Source organism: Stegodyphus dumicola, chromosome 6 (assembly GCF_044657685.1).
Source record: "Stegodyphus dumicola isolate Sdum_Otavi_A_Nest chromosome 6, ASM4465768v1".
In the NCBI taxonomy this organism is placed as follows: Eukaryota; Metazoa; Arthropoda; class Arachnida; order Araneae; family Eresidae; genus Stegodyphus; species Stegodyphus dumicola.
The window spans coordinates 113,091,966-113,108,956 of NC_140773.1; the positions used below are offsets into that span (position 1 = coordinate 113,091,966).

A 16,991-nucleotide genomic window follows, 5' to 3' on the forward strand; every position below is an offset into this window, starting at 1 on the left:
ATAATTAGTAACTATCATATTTTAAATAAAGTAGTTTAATAAAATTGCTTTTAGTATCATTGTATAGTGTTCATCGAAAGTGGCTATCTGTATATTATTTCTTTATATATTGATTTAAGTGCAGCAAGCAATCAGTCTATTTTAGGACTTAAAAAAAAGAAAATTAAAACAAATGAGAGAATTGTGAAGTCGTCATAAAGCATGTGTAGGACTATTATTTAGGCCCGCTTTATGGCACTTAAACATCTAAAGTGTAAACACAGTTACTTTCTTACAGAACACGATGCTACCCCCCACACAATTGTAAGCTATCTTATTATTTCAAGAATCTGATCTTGGAACTTGATACTCCCATGCACATCCTTTCCATCAAATGAAAACTATTGCCAGATAATGATTTACTGGCAATATAATGGATAAGTGTGCCATTGCTAGTGGTCATAAGGTGTTGCCATACTTTTATGTAAACCCAACTAATTTTCAATAAGCTTATTTAGCTTTTGTAAAGAAGGATATAAGTTAACTGATAATCTCTCTTTTCTTTGCAATTTAAAAAAGATTTTAAGATCTGCCTTCTATGGGAACAGCATTCAGTGGAGTATTTACTAAGTTACTTAGGATCTTGGCATCGAGAAGAGGGTGTGTTAAAAAGCATTATATCATACCTGCCAACTTTTACGAATTTTTCGTAATTTTTACAAAAATGCGTTTGTCTTTACGATTTTACGATTGTAATCCATTTTTTACGATTTTTTTCCTTTTTCAAGTGTTTTTAGTGATTTTTGTCGAAATTTTAGAACTTTTCACCAATTCAGCGATTTTCACCAATTGCATCGTGTTTTACCGCCAACTACCGACTACTTCGAATCCAGTAACCTGCGGTTTTTCCCAATTCGCCGCTTAACCAACCAATCCAATGCGCTGAACTTGTTTCTCCCACTCTTTTCTTTGTGGGCGCCAGATTATTTTTTTCGTGTTCGTTTCAGCAGCAAGGGAATTGCTCAGCGAGCGTGGATTGTCGCATTCTGTTTTTTTTTTTTTTTTTTTTTGTTGTTGTTGTTTTTTTGTTTGCACGTGGTACGAATTTTCTTAATACGTCGATGTTACGAAATGAGTTAAAAAAAAACGTATTCTTAATATTTTTGGCCTGCCTACAAAATCGGATTTCCAACAATTAAAGAATCCTTCAAAGGAAATAACTGTGCATTTTGAAACGTGTACGTGACTTCATAAGAAGTCACGGTGGAAGAAGCGACATTGTGAAGCATGTTAAGTCTAAAAAGCATGAAGTTAATGCTTCAGCTTCGACAATGTCAAAGAAAGTGGGTGATTTTTTTTCAAATTCGGCTACGAATTTGGATGCCGATATCATTTTGGCAGAGTGTTTGTTTACTGCATTCCTCATCGAACACAACGTGCTGCTAAGCGCTGCTGATCACGCCGGTCAACTTTCCAGACGGATGTTTCCCGACTCCAAGATTGCTGAGAAATATGCTTGTGCTCGCACGAAAACATCTTCTATTGTGAACGAAATTGCTTGCGATGCACAAAGTAAAACGATAGCTGCACTCCAGAATTCAGCATTTTCGGTGTCAATCGATGGCAGCAACAACAGCGATTGGAAGCTTTACCCCATCGTTGTCACATATTTCTGTGATGTTTCTAATGAAATGAAAACTCATCTTTTGCATCTTCCATTGTTAAATGGAGACACTACGGGGGAAAATATTGCCTGCTTGGTAATTAATGAGTTGAAACAACTTAACATCCCAATATCAAACTGCATTTCATTTGGTGCAGATAATGCTCATGTCATGGTGGGTGACAAAAAAGGTGTAGCCTCTTTCCTCAAAAAAGAACAAAATGAATTAATTGTTATTGGATGCCCATGCCACTTAATTAATTTGGCAGCAGAAAAAGCTGCATCTGCTTTACCATTAAATATTGACCAGCTTCTGATTGATGTGTTTTTCTATCTGGAAAAAAGTGTAAAAAGTGCACAGTTTGAAGACTTTGCCAGTTCTGGAGAAGATAGACTTGATGTCCTCGTTCTTACCTTAAAAAGAATAAAAAGAGCTGATGGAAGATTTACTAATGTAAGTACAATTTTCTTTTTTCTATTTGTATAAATTGTTATTTTTTTAATATCAAAGCATGATATTAATTCTTAGTGTTCTTCTGAATTTGGGGGAGAAATCTTCTGAATTTTTATCTTTAGAGGTTGGCAGGTATGATTATATGCATCTTTATTTGATAATAGATAATAAAGGTTCACAGTTACATATTATAATGTATTATTTGACTAGTGATGTATTATGACAACTTTTGTTTTTCAGATGTGTTTCTAGGGACATCCTCACATATGTACTGTCACTTCAAATGTTGGAAGATATTTTTGGGGGTCATGATCCATAGTTTGAATAACACTGGATATATTACTTATTCTACCTCCTTTAGATTTCTTTTTTCTTACCTTGTGCATTTTATTAGAGTAATTTTCAAATGTGGCTGTGTATGATTTTGTGAGTGAACTTTTTTGTTGTATGAAGGTGCTTTGTCAAATAGTCCTAGTTGCATATGTGTAATGATTTCTTTGTATATACCAGCTTTACAGATATGTTGCTTTATCACATACAGAGTGGTAGAAAATACATTGCAGCCAAGTCTTTTTAATGTGTTAAATGTAAAAAATTGTCTTAAATATAATGAGTGTTTTTTAAAAGAAGTTTACGATCTGAAAATTTCGTCAACAGCATTCTGAACCCATATATATTGTTATGAAATTGGTATTTAAATAGCTAATATTAGTAGAATTATAATAAAAAGGATTTATTTCCTCATGCAATGCAGCACAAGATATATTTTAAGAGAAAGCTATGTTGGAAAATTAAAAATACAAGAGCATGTGTGCATTTAACATTGAATAAAAGTTTATTTCTGTAATTGATATTTAATTTAAATAAATGTAATTGACTATTATGTTAGCTGTAACTGTAATTCTGCTCTTTTTGCCTTCCAGAAATTGCTAGAACCACCTCGTGTGGCCGATTTAAAAAGCTATAAAAGCCTAAGAGAAACAACTCAGCTCAGTTGTTTAGATAACTGTTGTTGTTGATTGTAGCGAATTCGTGGTGAGATTGGATTATACATCCTCAGATATAATCTGTGCTTTGGATTGTGTTCTATTTAATGTTTTAGTAGTTTAAAATATAGGTACTGTTTATATTGTATGATATTGTGACAGTATACGAATATCTTTGAGGAAAATCCAATGTTTTGCTGTATTTCTTTTGATAAGAATAAATTTTATTAATGTTTTATCGGACTTGGGCATTCAGTCTGTTACCAACCTGTATACAAGCAACATTTTTGGTGTCAGGAGTGGGGTTGAATGCCAATTACAAAAGCAATGGAAGAACAATTATGACGGCTCGTCACTGCTCTTGCAAGATGGAAGCTGGGCAAGCATCCTTTAAAGAAGAGATTAAAGTGGGAAAAGAATTTGTTAAAAAAGAGATGACAGCTGTTAAAACAGGAATGAGTGCGGGCCAAGAATCTGTTAAAGAAATAATAGAGCTGGTGAAGTAACTTTTAAAGAAGAGATGAATGTTTACAAGAAGAGATTGAAGCAAGTAAAGAACAAATGAAAGGAGACATTGCCTGAATAATTGAAACCAAATTCGAGGCTGTGGAAGGCATAATAGACATAGTTGAAGACAAAGTTGGAGAAATTAAAGAAAGAATTTCTGCAGTGTAGCAACAAATTGAAGAAAGAGTTTCTACCATTCAAGAACAAATTAAAAACAGAGTTTCTGCTGCTGTTGCCAAAGTAGGTGACACGTTAAAGAAATGCATAATGCCAGCAGGAAGCAATTCTGATGGATTTAAATTTTTACCCGTGCCTACTCATTCCTCTTTGAAGCTATCTACTTAAGTAGTAAACCTCATGGCAAGAATATAAGACACAATTTTCTATAGTGGTGGAAGTGATTGGATGGAATCCCCAAGCTAAGGCCTGTCATCTCGCCGTTTCTCTGAGAGCAGATTCAGCGGGTATCCTTCAGACTTTTCCCGAAACAAAAGGCTAGATTTCGAAGCTCTGTCTGGTGCATTGGAGCTACACTTTGGGAAGAAAAGACTACAGCAGGCTTCTTCAATTAAAACCCTGTCAGCAGAAGCTCACGAAAACACTCAACTAGCCACGGATGTCAAAAGGCTGTTTCATCTCACCTTTTTGGAATGTCAGACAGAAACGCGAAATTCTCTCCTTGCAGCACTTCATCGACAGCATCTGGGATCTTGAAACACAGAAAGCTCTACAAATGGCGGATGTCAAGGATTTAAAAAGCGCTCTAGTGTGCGTCATGAAATTCGAGGCAGCCCAGCAATTGGTAAAGATCGCCAACCAGTCAGAGTTGTACAAGTCCACAAGCAAGTGGCTCAGTTGATGGTTCGATTAGATGATTTATGCAGACAAGTCAATGCTTTGATACGGAGTAGGCGTGAGAACAAACTGGCTCTAAATTGTTGGAAATGTAACACTGAAGGCCACATACGATGGAATTGCAGAACACCCCAGGGCACAGAAAATAAAACAGAAGATTTTACCAGGCAAGTCAGTGCCTTGGGAATATTAGTGACAAGAAACCGACCTTAAAGTGCTGGAACTGTGGACCCGAAGGCCACATGCAAAGGAACTGCAGCACTGGAAGCATAAGAGTAAATAACTATTTCAGATCATTATTATAATTTATATAAAAATTGCTAAACATAACTGAATGGATGCCTGCATTGCTATTTTGCTACCGAGTTATCGCTAAAGCATAATTTCATCTCGTTGGTTGTTCAAATATAATTTTCTGTAATGAATGATGCCTTTTCTATCAAAAAATTCTCGGTAAAGTGCAGAATCACCCATTGATTTGTTTGCCGCTTTTTACAAGGGTAAAAACAATTAGATTTTTGTCAATTTTCTTTTACTTTTTAAGTGAAAATAGGTCGATATGTACATGGATATTGAATATGTGCAATTCTTAAAAACGTGTCAAGCAGTGGGTGATTCTGTACTTTACTCAAAATCCCAGGGCACGGAAAGTAAGACCATTTCCTAGCAATAACGTTGGAAACAAATTAATGACCATATCACGGAGTGGCGTTTGAACGATAATGAAAATCCCCATTTTAAAGCACTCAAGATTTCTGCAGTGAGTGGTAGCAGTAATGGACTAGTCGTCAATGACCATCGATGGAGTTTCTTGCAATATGATCATTGACACAGGAGATAACGTTACCATCATTTGGAAAGACCTAGCTCGACAATTTAAAGATAAACTCATTTGCACTCCATCCTGTGTTATCCTCCAAACTGTGTCTAGTGATAAAATTGACATAGAGGGGAACTCAAACATGAATATCACGTTTGGAAGTACCACCTACTATCACATGGCATATGTGGCAGATATTACAGATCCTTGCATACTTGGATTGGATTTTTTAAGGAATTATAATTTTTCCTTGGACTTTAAAAAGAACAAACTGCTGTCATCAGATGACAGAACTATCTATCATCAGAAGGGATCCTTACCTGAAAACGTTGGCGTCTTGCCTGAAAGACCCTGCTCAGAAAGCTGCCGAAATCATACTAGGGTGGAAGAGATAAACCAGACTACCAGCTGTTTTCCATTCCAGATGCTTATCGATCATGACCTTCGTCTGCCATGTGATCTCTTGTTTGTTCGCCCTCTGAATGCGCCTTCATTGCCAGAGGAATACATCCAAGATCTCCAGGTCCGGTTTGATGCGATGAACGGTTTTGCACGAGTGCAAGTCAACTTAGTGATCGAGAAGATGAAGACCCGAGATGACACTAGAGCAACTGGGCAATAATTCAACTAAGGAAGCAAATTATGGTTGTGAAAGCCGACTCGATGGAAAGGACTCTGCCCGAAACTACAGTCACATTTGGGATGGTCCATACACAGTCCTAAACAGGCAGAACGACGTCGTGGCTCCAATCTGTAAATCATCAAACTCTAAGCCTAAAGTCGTTCATTACCAAAGTTTAGCTCCTTACTATGGCCATAGTACATACTATATATAATGCAAATAGTATAAGACCATGGTCCGTTTTGTATCTAAATTTGTTTTTATTTGATTTATTTTAAGTTACTTATTGCAATTGTTGTTTATGTTTACTACTGTAATGTAATGTTTATTATTACATTTATGCCTCAGTTGTAAGTTTGTCTTCCTGTCCAGGGATTGTACTGCCTGGGATGTACAGTCCTTGGGAAGGGGGAAGTGTTACGAATTTGATACTTAAATAGCTAATGTTAGTAGAATTATAATTAAAATTGTTTTATTTACCTGTGCAATGCAGCGCGTGATATATTTAAAGAGAAAGCTACACCTGAAAATTAAAAATACAAGAGCACCTACATTTAATATTGAATAAAAGTTTATTTCTGCAATTGATGTAATTGACTGCTATGTTAGCTGTAACCGTAATTCTAATTTTTTTTTTTTTTTTTGCTTAGCAGAAATTGCTAGAACTGTCTCACGCGGCCGATTTAAAAAGCTATAAAAACAGGAGAGAAACATCTCAGCTAAGTTGTTTAGATAACTACTGTTATTGATTGTAGCGAATTTGCGCTGAAATCGGATTAGCTTTCTCTGTGCTTTGGATTGCATTCTATTTAACATTTTAGTAGTTTAAAATATAGCTATTAATTATATTGCGTGATATTGTACAAATATCTTTGGGGGAAAATCCAACCTTTTGTTATATTTCGTGCGACAAGAATAAATTTTATTAATGTTTTATCAGACTTGTGCATTCAGTCTATTATGAACCCGTACGTACGTAGCAGACATTCAGTTTTGAGGATGATAGCTCTTCAGTATATACTTCTAATATAGGCGTTGTAAATATTAGCCCAACAAAGGACATCCTTATCCTTGGCAGTTAACAATGAAAATGTGACTTCTGAAGAATGTTTGTTTTTTTCTTTTGTTGAAAATGTATTGAAAACAACAATGCATGAAAACTAGAAGATCTTAAATATGTGCCTGATGTAGCTGTTAAGTGTAATCCACAGAGTTACCATGAAGTAACAGACTACATGTTTGGTAACTATCTTCTTGACTTGGTCACTTCTTAAATAAAGTTGTTCACTGACAAAAGAAAAATTGGTACTATTCGGCTTTGAGGGCCGTAAAAAATCGCCAAATTATTGTTGATGCCAGTGCTGCCAGAAATAAGTGCGGCAACCCTAACGCAAGAAACGAAGTATAATAATAACTATCTAAGATGGATGTTTTAATTTAGATCAAAAGTTAATTTTGTATAATACTTTTTTATTATCATAATTCACATAAAAAAGTCTAAACAAGACTGAATGGAAGCATAAGAGTAAATAACTATTTCAGATCATTATTATAATTTATATAAAAATTGCTAAACATAACTGAATGGATGCCTGCATTGCTATTTCGCTACCGAGTTATCGCTAAAGCATAATTTCATCTTGTTGGTTGTTCAAATATAATTTTCTATAATGAATGATGCCTTTTCTATGAAAAAATTCTCAGTAAAGGGCAGAATCGCCCATTGATTTGTTTGCCGCTTTTTACAAGGGTAAAAGCAATTAGATTTTTGTCAATTTTCTTTTACTTTTTAAGTGAAAATAGGTCGATGTGTACATGGATACTGAATATGTGCAATTCTTAAAAACGTGTCAAGCAGTGGGTGATTCTGTACTTTATTCAAAATTCTATTTCAGACTTTTCGTCACGGGCAATTCTCAAATTGTTAAATCCATAGGATATCAAAAAAGGATATAAAAATTAAACTATTTTTTCAGTGGTGTCTTAAAATATATAGAACTATATAAACTTATGCAATCTGAAATCAGCGTGTACCCTAGATTTGGCACGCTGTTAAATGAGTGTATTTGCTAGATTTGGCGCGCTGTTAAATGGGTGTGTTTGCTAGATTTGGCGCTTTTGCACATACATTTTCGCTGCAGTTTTTTTACGGTCCTCAAAATGGAATATTGAAAAATTGTATCCAAATTATGCTAAGATTTTAAATTGGGCTGATATATCAACTAATGATGTGTAAAAGTTTCATAAATGAATAATTGTGTTAGGGCATACACTGAAGTTGTGCTGTAAAGCATTTAGTCAACTGGTTTCTTATTTAAAACTTATTTTTCCTAACATTATGACATGAAGAAGGTTTGAGCAATTAGACATTTTTTGGGTCTGTTCTAGAACAACATGCACAGTGCACTTTTCTACGGAAAGAAAATTATGCTGATATTGTCTGTTGGCCATCATTAAATTAAATTTATTATTCTAATCTCTTACAGAAGTGTTCTGGATTTCAAAGTAAGAACACGAATGCCTCACATGTCAGTTTAGTCATTATTGTTTCTGTGTAGTCTAGTTTGAAAATTTCTAAATAAACTAAATTTTAATTGAAAAATTAAAAAATAAATTGGTACTTTTCCATTTTGCCGGCACAAGTGATAAAATCGCCAAAATTGGTACAACTGATGCCAAACAGAATATCCTCACTGGTAACCTGTTATGCCTCATTTTCAAAACAAGTCGCAGCCATTTCTTATCAGATTGATTGTTTCTTTCAATACTGGCATACCAGGTTTTTACCAGATAGCTCAATTTTATGCCCTAAGACCATTCACGGTAATTAAGTTAATTAGGATGCAATCACACTGCTCATCCGAAGGTGAAAATATAGAAAAGGCAAAGTCAAGGTTTAAATTCATGAATTCTAATGAGAATGCACTATTGAAGTAAAGCACTGCGGTTTTACATAATTTCTGAGTAAGCTATTCGTACGAATTGAAATAATTCTTGCATTTAAACTTATATTCCAAATCAAAATTTAACTTGAAATTAATGTAGATAATTACTGAAAGAATTAGATTTTTGTAGCGTAGTTTATGTGAGATGAGATCACTTGGGGTTCACGTGATATAAAACAGCGAATCAGGATGTTGTACCATGAAAGCATAGTAATTCTTAAATTAATATCTTTTTACAAATTTATGGCCTTTGTTGTCTTTTTACAAAAGTTTAAACGATATTAAAACGTTTATGCTTTTAAAATAAAAATTTCTTAGAACTAACATTTGTTAACATTTTTTATGTGTATACTGTGTGTTGTCACCAATAAAGTCTGCTTGGCGAGACTTGCGCCGGCGAAAAGAAAAAGTACCAATAAATTTTTTTAAAAATTGTACACAAAATCGTTAGAACATCAAAAACATTATTGAAAATTACCAGAATAAGTACAAAATGTTGCATGAATTAATGGCAAGAAATATAATCACAATACAAAAACATAACATACCTCATTGTGCAAATAATTTCATTGGTATATATTCATTTTTGTTGAAGTCCCTAATAATACAGAAATTGGATAACAATTGTTTTCAGAGAGTTAGATTATGTTAATGTAAGTAAGTGTGTCAAATTAGTTTGGTTTCTTTGATTATGGGAAAGCATACAAGAATTGTCTGTGTAAGTAAGAGATGCTTTTATTGATGAGCATCTGTAAAAACTGGCTTTTATCCACATTATTCATGGGGAAAACCACAAAAATTCCATGCAGACAGTCTAGTCTGAGAATCCACGTCTACGTATCTTCAGCGACATTACCACTGGATGGCTGGTGGTTGGCCTTGTATCAAATTGAACTCTATTGTACTAGCTAATGAAACAGTTATTAATGTAGATCAACGGAAGAACAAAACGGTAGTTTAGTCAATGATGCCTGTGTGAGAATTAACAGTTGAACAACTAATTAAAAATTTCTGGAATGATTCCTAAGCCTTATGAAAGCAGACTAAGTTGATTCCAATATTTAATTTAACTTTTCAGTTGGCCAAATGATGAACTATACAGTTTTTGTCACAAAGGAATTTATGAAGAGAAGAGGCTAGAGAAAAAGAAATATGCCAACATTGATATTGCAGAATTTAAAGAAACACATAAGTTGCAAAAAATATGCACTTTCTAAATTATTTCTAACAAGACATTTGAATTTATAAATCATGTTTTATTGAAAAATTTGCAAAAAAGTTTTTATTCGGTTAAAATTGTTTGTGTATTTATTTCCTTAGTCCAGAATATTGTTAGAACCGATCACTCAAACTAAGCAAGGTTTTACTGTATATTTCAGTATAAAGTTTTTAAAGTGTGTTGTACTTTTTTATCTTTTATTGAAATGATTAATCAGAGAGCTATATTTCATATATTTAGACAAATTTTACGATAGCAGTCTTTATATATAAGGGTGGGGTGGGGGGAACCTGGAAGAATTAGTCTTAATAGCATTATATTGGTAAATCACATTATATTAAGCAAGAACTTTTCAGCTGTGGGTGGTTGTCTGCAGCTGAAGTATTGGAACATAAAAAAATAAAAATCTCTGATATTGTAAAAAAGAATATAACAAAACATTGAAAAGAGAAATGTAAAAGTCAGTAAAGAGAAGAAATGACTTTCTCATAGAAGCAAGAAATCATTCATCTTTTGTGAAAGAACGAAATTGTAATCTGCATGTTGACATTTATGCATGATACTTTGGCAACTCCTTTAAAGTAACAAAGAAAGGAAAACAAGAAGACTTAACAGGTAACTAAGCCAGCTTGTGTATGAGATTATAATGAATATTTATATAAAAAAGGCTAATCAATTTGACCTGTATGTGATCTTTTTCAGCATCTTTCAAGAAATTTGAAAATGATTGTAAGAAATTGAGGCTCTTTATAATAATTGTACTCTATTAAAGATATTTAAAAGTTTCTTTATTTCGTGGACTAAATGAGATACAAACAAATTTTATTAGCAGTAGCTGCAGAGTGAGTGACTTTTTTAAAAATGCAGTAGAATTCCAGAAATCCGCAAAGCTTGGGACCAGAAGTTGTGCGGATTTCAGGATAGAAAAGATAAATCATAATATTCAGACTAAAAGTGCAAAATAAATAAGGCGTATTAGATACATTTAATTAAATTATTATATACATTATTGCAATAACTTATTATAAGCATTAAATTATTATTACATATATAAATTGATTATATTATTCATTGTATTATATATACACAGCATCAAGGTTTGCCGATTTTGCCTCATGCAAAGATTTCCGGTGTTAGAATTACTGTTGCTGTAAAATTTAAACAGCTTTTCTGTATTATTCCGTATGTCATACACAATCATATCGCAATTCCATACGATTCTGCTATAAACCGAGGAGTAGCACCTGTCTCCCTCTTTTGCAGAATTTGCACTTGTTGCATTACCGTCAATGCAACGTGTTTATGTTTTTCAACGTTGCAAGCAGTAAAATCATGAGTGCCTTTCTTATCTCATTGTATTAAAAAGGTCTGAAACTTAAAATATTCTTAATTTATACACAAAATATACGGATAACAAAAAAGGCAGCACTAAATAATCTCGTGAAATAACAAAGCTCAGAAAATAGAACAAAGTGAATCGTGAACTTGAAAGAAGAGTTGAGTGAATCGTCTGCTTTCTTACAGGGTTCGTAGCGATCCTTACAAGTGCTTATAAGTCCTTATATTTGAAAATAAAATATAAAGGCCCTTATAGGTGCTTACTTTTTCTTTAAAGCCCTTATTTTTTTGTTTTTAGTGCTTATTTTTTGCTTTTAGTGCTTTTTTTAATCCTTTGTTTTTAATGAACGCGCATTATTTCCCTGTACCAAAGCCGAAACTAAATAAACAACTTTTCTTCCTTATATGCAACGTCAGATGGTGAATCGTACTCCCGGAAATTGCTTTCCCCCCTTCCACTGCATTAACACTTTCGCATCGAGAGACGACCAAATCTGCTTTCAACAAACATCGAAAACGCCCATGTTTACTAATTTGTCTTGGAATAGTTTTCCTTTCCCACTGCGGTTTCATCCATTGTGTGCAGTTTCACCTTAGGGCCGGATTGCATCTGCGAACGTCAATAGCTTTCCGTATTTCTCCTTTATTTGCTTCAAAAGAATGATTGACATGTCTTTTAACAACTCGCGAAACCAATGAGCCATACACTAACGTGGAGGGGAAAGAACTTGGTAGAAAATAAACGAGGCGTTGGGGTGGTTTACCATTGCCTGAATGAACGGGTGTTACGGGCGACTTCGATGCGAAAGAGTTAAGGTAACCTATGGTGCGTGCGAGAGTACAGACAGGTGCACGTTGTTCTATTGGCCAAAGAATTGAAAACGGTAGAAAATTCCGGTACATTTAGTATTCTTTTCCTCCCACCCTGCACACGTTTGAATTTTTATCAAGATTTTAATAATTTGCATTCTTGTTCCGCGGGGTCAGTTCATATTCGTGTTTATTATGATCGGTATTCTTATATTATGAGCATATGTATGAATATTTATAATAATACAGTTGCAGTAACTACTGAAGTATAGATAAACTTCCAAAAATGGGTGTGTTTTTACACAGATTAGCTTTCTAAGGAATAATATTCGGAATGGCTTAAATAAAAGGAAAGTAATCGAATAGTCAAAATAATTTCATTTTCTTTGCCAATACGTTATACAGTACGGAGGTTGGGAGTTTCACCGCAAAATCTCTAATATTGAAGCAGTGGACTTTTTTTTTTTTTTTTTTTTTTTGTCACTGTCCAATCTGGATTGAATAGGACTAAAAGTTTTTACGGTCTACCCAACCCAAGCGAAGATTGATTCTATTCCGGAAATTTAATACAGTCTGTTGAAAATTAGAATCAGAAACACCTCAGATTAGTAAGTCTCTTTCTTTCTCTTTTTTTTTTCCCCGCCTTTATTTAGTTCTTTATTCTCTGAATACCGGCAGGTGTTAATTCCGATTGCGTAATATCACATATGGAAGAATTATGCTGCACATATTGCGCAATAACGTTTGCGGTATTTTGCATTGATAATTAATATTGATGTTCAGTCTGAGATTTGTTTATGCACACTTAAAAGAGTTTTACTGTGCTTTCTAAGCCGAATATTTCTCAGTTCTGTTGGTTTTTATATGATGCACATATCGAAATGTCAAAATAATTTATTTAGCTTAAATTTAAATCTAAAGAACAGCTACAATCTCCCTCACTCCTCTTTTTCCAGTTACTATCTGGAATATTCGGGAATTTCCGAGAATGCGGGTTAGTTGAGCTTTTACTGTTAAAGGATAACTGCATGAAGCAATTTCCCGTCTTCTTATTTCAGAAATGTGCCTCTTTTTTACTTAAATTACTTTGCTTGGAATATATGTTAAGGGACAACTGTTATGCAATGAAAATTTAGAAAATGTTCAGAATTTTGATTTAAGTTAAATTATTTAAATATTAATATGAGTGGGAAAATAAATTGTATTTATTATTAGGTGCCAAATGAATACAATTAATATGGCTTATTATTATTTATTTCCTATATTTTCAACTGAAATATCATCATTAAATCTTGTAATGTAGTTTAGTTCTGCATAGTTTTTTCCCTCTCATTGTAAACTAATACTGTAAATTGAACTGTCATTAAAAAAAAAAATAAAATAAAAATAAAAATAAAAAAAAAAAAAAAAAGTTAATTGTTTTCCATTGTTGAGGTAATGCTCATTCTCTTAATAAATATTGCATTGCTCATATTTTAAATTACAAGTCTAATTTTTCTTTTAAGGTTATGCAGTTGTGTATAATGTAATTAGACAGGTGCTTATTTTTCCTTAAAATGTGCTTGAAAAGTGCTTAGAGGTGCTTACTTTTTTAACTAAAATGTGGCTATGAACCCTGTCTTACCTTGATACAGATTAGAGGGGAAAAAACTTTTATCATGATGTCAATAATTTGGTATTTCCGTTATAACTCATTATTATTTAGTATTTTTTCTTTGATATTTCGTACTCATTGTTGCTGTTTCCGGAACCAATAAACTGAATGTTTATATTTTGAGAGGCAACGCGGATTTCAGGAGTTGGCGAATTTTCGGTATTTGACCGTAGTATCTTGCTCAAACCATCTGGCATTTGTAAAAGATGTGCCTTACTGACTGTCAGTTCAGATTGAGCATTTCTTAGAGAAAATATCTCCAGTGTACATATACAGGGTGCATAGAAAAGTCCCTTTAACTTGAAAATTCTTGTGAACAGAGAGAGAGCTACAGCTATGCAAATGTGATAATGGTATACTAAAGTGGCTATGCCAACCTAATACAAACGACAACAGTGCCCCTAGTAGGGAAATTTGGAAGATAGACATTGCAAACCAAAAACGAAAAGAGATAGAGCAAAATTTCCAATTGGAAAGTTTAAAAGCATCAATTAATTAGTATGAAACAACATTTGGTTCACATTGATAAGATAAATTCTTGATGTATGTTATAATGGTTAGTAAGTATCTCATGATTGATAAATGGGCCATTATACTGAAATCAGTGTAATGGCTCATTTATCAAATACATCACTAAAATTCTTACCAGAATCAGTACAATGGCACTTTTAACTTGATATACTAGGTGAAGTAAAAGTTAAATTTCTTGTCAAAATATCTGGGTTTTTAGTTTTTAAGCATTTCCAATTTGAAGTTTTTTTCATATCTAAATTATATAAATAATAAATCTAAATTTAATTGGTATTTTATGAATTTCATAAAACGCTATAAATAATACTTTCTGAAATGCTTTAAATAATACTTGTTATATGAAAAATGAACTATTTTGATGCATTTATTTTTTGTCTTCATGAATTTTTTATTATTTAAAAAATGAATAATGGTAATGGAAGTTTTATGTTGTGAAGATTATGCAAAATTAGATTTTGTTTTGCTGAACTCCTTACCTAAAATGTTGAAACTATTATCATAAAATTCTCTAGCTTATGTTGTGGAAATCACTAGCTTCAGTGGATCATAAAGTTATTCAGAAACTAGCTGAAAGCTGTCACCTTCAGAATTGTAAAAAAGTAGCAACTTTAATGATCGAGTAGAACTGCAGTTGGCTTTTTATGTTTATATTTTTTGCATGCATCATTTAACATCTTTTCTTAATTATTACTCGCACTGTCATGAAATGTATTTAATGTTGTTATATTCCCTGTTCACTACATATTGTCTGAAATCTCGCAAATAAAGCATAATTGAATGCATGTTAAAGAAATGTCAGTTAAAATTTTCCCCAAATTACTTTTTTGTTGATGTCTTTTTTGTTTCAGTCCGTTAGACAACCTAATCTACGCTACAGTGGTGCTAGACTTTGTAAAACACTGTGTGATGACCTTGTTGTCCCACCTGATCGAAATAATTTCAGAAATATACTCTTGCTAAGGTATTTAAAATGTCACTCTTTTTGTTTAAAAATATTTTAAAAGTATATATATATATATAGAATTTAGAGCGAGTTAGAAATATGGCTACCGTGTTCATGCTACAAATTAACTTGCTGATGCATGTTTTATGCTGCTTTGGTTAGTGATGTAAGCTTAGGCATGTGACTGTTATGTTAAATGAAATTTTAATACACTAAAGAGCCATTACATTATGACCACCCTCCATCTATCACAATAGGCTCACCCAGGAACAAAACCACTTTGCGTGCTCGGCTTGATGTTGGAGTATATAAAGTGGCTATACATTGTCTTTTTAAACATAGCAGAATTACTGACTGAATGGGAAAAGCAGCTGACCTATCAGACTTTGATAAAGGTCAAATCGGTATGGCTTAGCAACTGGGAAGGTCAGTATTAGAAAAGGCGAGTTTAGTGGGCTCTTTACGTGCAGTTGTTTGTGAGCACATATCAAAAGTGGTGTATGGATGGTGAAATGACAAGCCATCAGTGTGTTGTTGACAGCGCACGGATTTCTGATTTCAGAGGAGAGCAGAGATTGCTGCGCATTGTTTGCTGTCCATTGTTCATTGTTTGCTCAACCATTGTTTGCTGTCCATGACTGCTGCGCATTGTTTGCTGCGCATTGTTTGCTGTCCATTGACTGCTGCGCATTGTTTCCATGACCAGAAAGCTACGATAACCGAAATTCCCACCAGCTAAAACAGTGGCAACCCAGAGAGTGTGTCTCAACACACTGTTCAGTGTACATTGTTGTATATGGGCCTATGCAGCCGTAGGCCGAAGCATGTCCCTGAAGTAATGGCACGTCATCGCCAGCTGCATCTGCAATGGGCCAAGAAACATCGGAAATGGACATTAGAAGAATGGAAGAAAGTTGCATGGTCCGGCGAATCACGTTTTCTAGTCCATGACATTGACAGGCATGTGCCAATACGCCAATTTCCAAATGAAACCCTGCCTCCTTTATGCGCAGTTGGACGGAGAGGCACCTGTATTATGTCATGGACAATGTTTTCATGGAACACAACCCATAATCCCCATTGAACAATCCCTGATGTCTGTGTGCTATGTGAACATCGTTGCAGACCAGGTTCATCCATTCATGACAACAGTATTTCCGGCGGGGAATGTAGTTTACCAACAGGATACTGCACCATGTCATAAAGCTCGAATTGTCAGGGAATGGTTCGAGGAACATTTCAGTGACTATCAAGTCATGTCATGGCCTCCAGATTCACCTGATATTAATCCAATAGAGCATTTGTCGTCCTATCTGCAAAACCAAATTCGTGCTGCCACTGTACCCTTTCGCAATGTGCGGGAATTGCAGGACCAGTTGGTGAATGCCTTGGTATCAGATTTCTCAGACTATTTATTAGCAGATTATGTATACTACCTTGTGGACTCAATGCCATGCTGGGTGCTAGCAGTTTCGAGTCCTACATGTTATTAACAGGGTGGTCATAATGTAATGGCTCTTTGGTGTATATCATTCTTTACAGTAAATGGTAAGAGACTATTTATTTCAAATTTTGAGCCATATATCTGACACATCTTGTAGCAATATAATGTGTTTCTCTTTGTGACTGTTACAAATGAAGAAATTATGTAACTAAATAATAATA

At 34.0% G+C, this 16,991-nt stretch overlaps 1 protein-coding gene across 1 annotated transcript in view; it reads left to right on the forward strand.

The window, feature by feature from the left end:
• The window catches only part of Paip1 (Poly(A) binding protein interacting protein 1), an 85,487-nt gene that overhangs the window by 25,276 nt on the left and 43,220 nt on the right, over window positions 1-16,991 (forward strand). Inside the window, exon 4 of the mRNA XM_085818828.1 lies at window positions 15,232-15,344. Within this exon, the coding sequence (XP_085674954.1) occupies window positions 15,232-15,344 (113 nt within the window). The remainder of the gene's footprint in view (window positions 1-15,231; window positions 15,345-16,991) is intronic.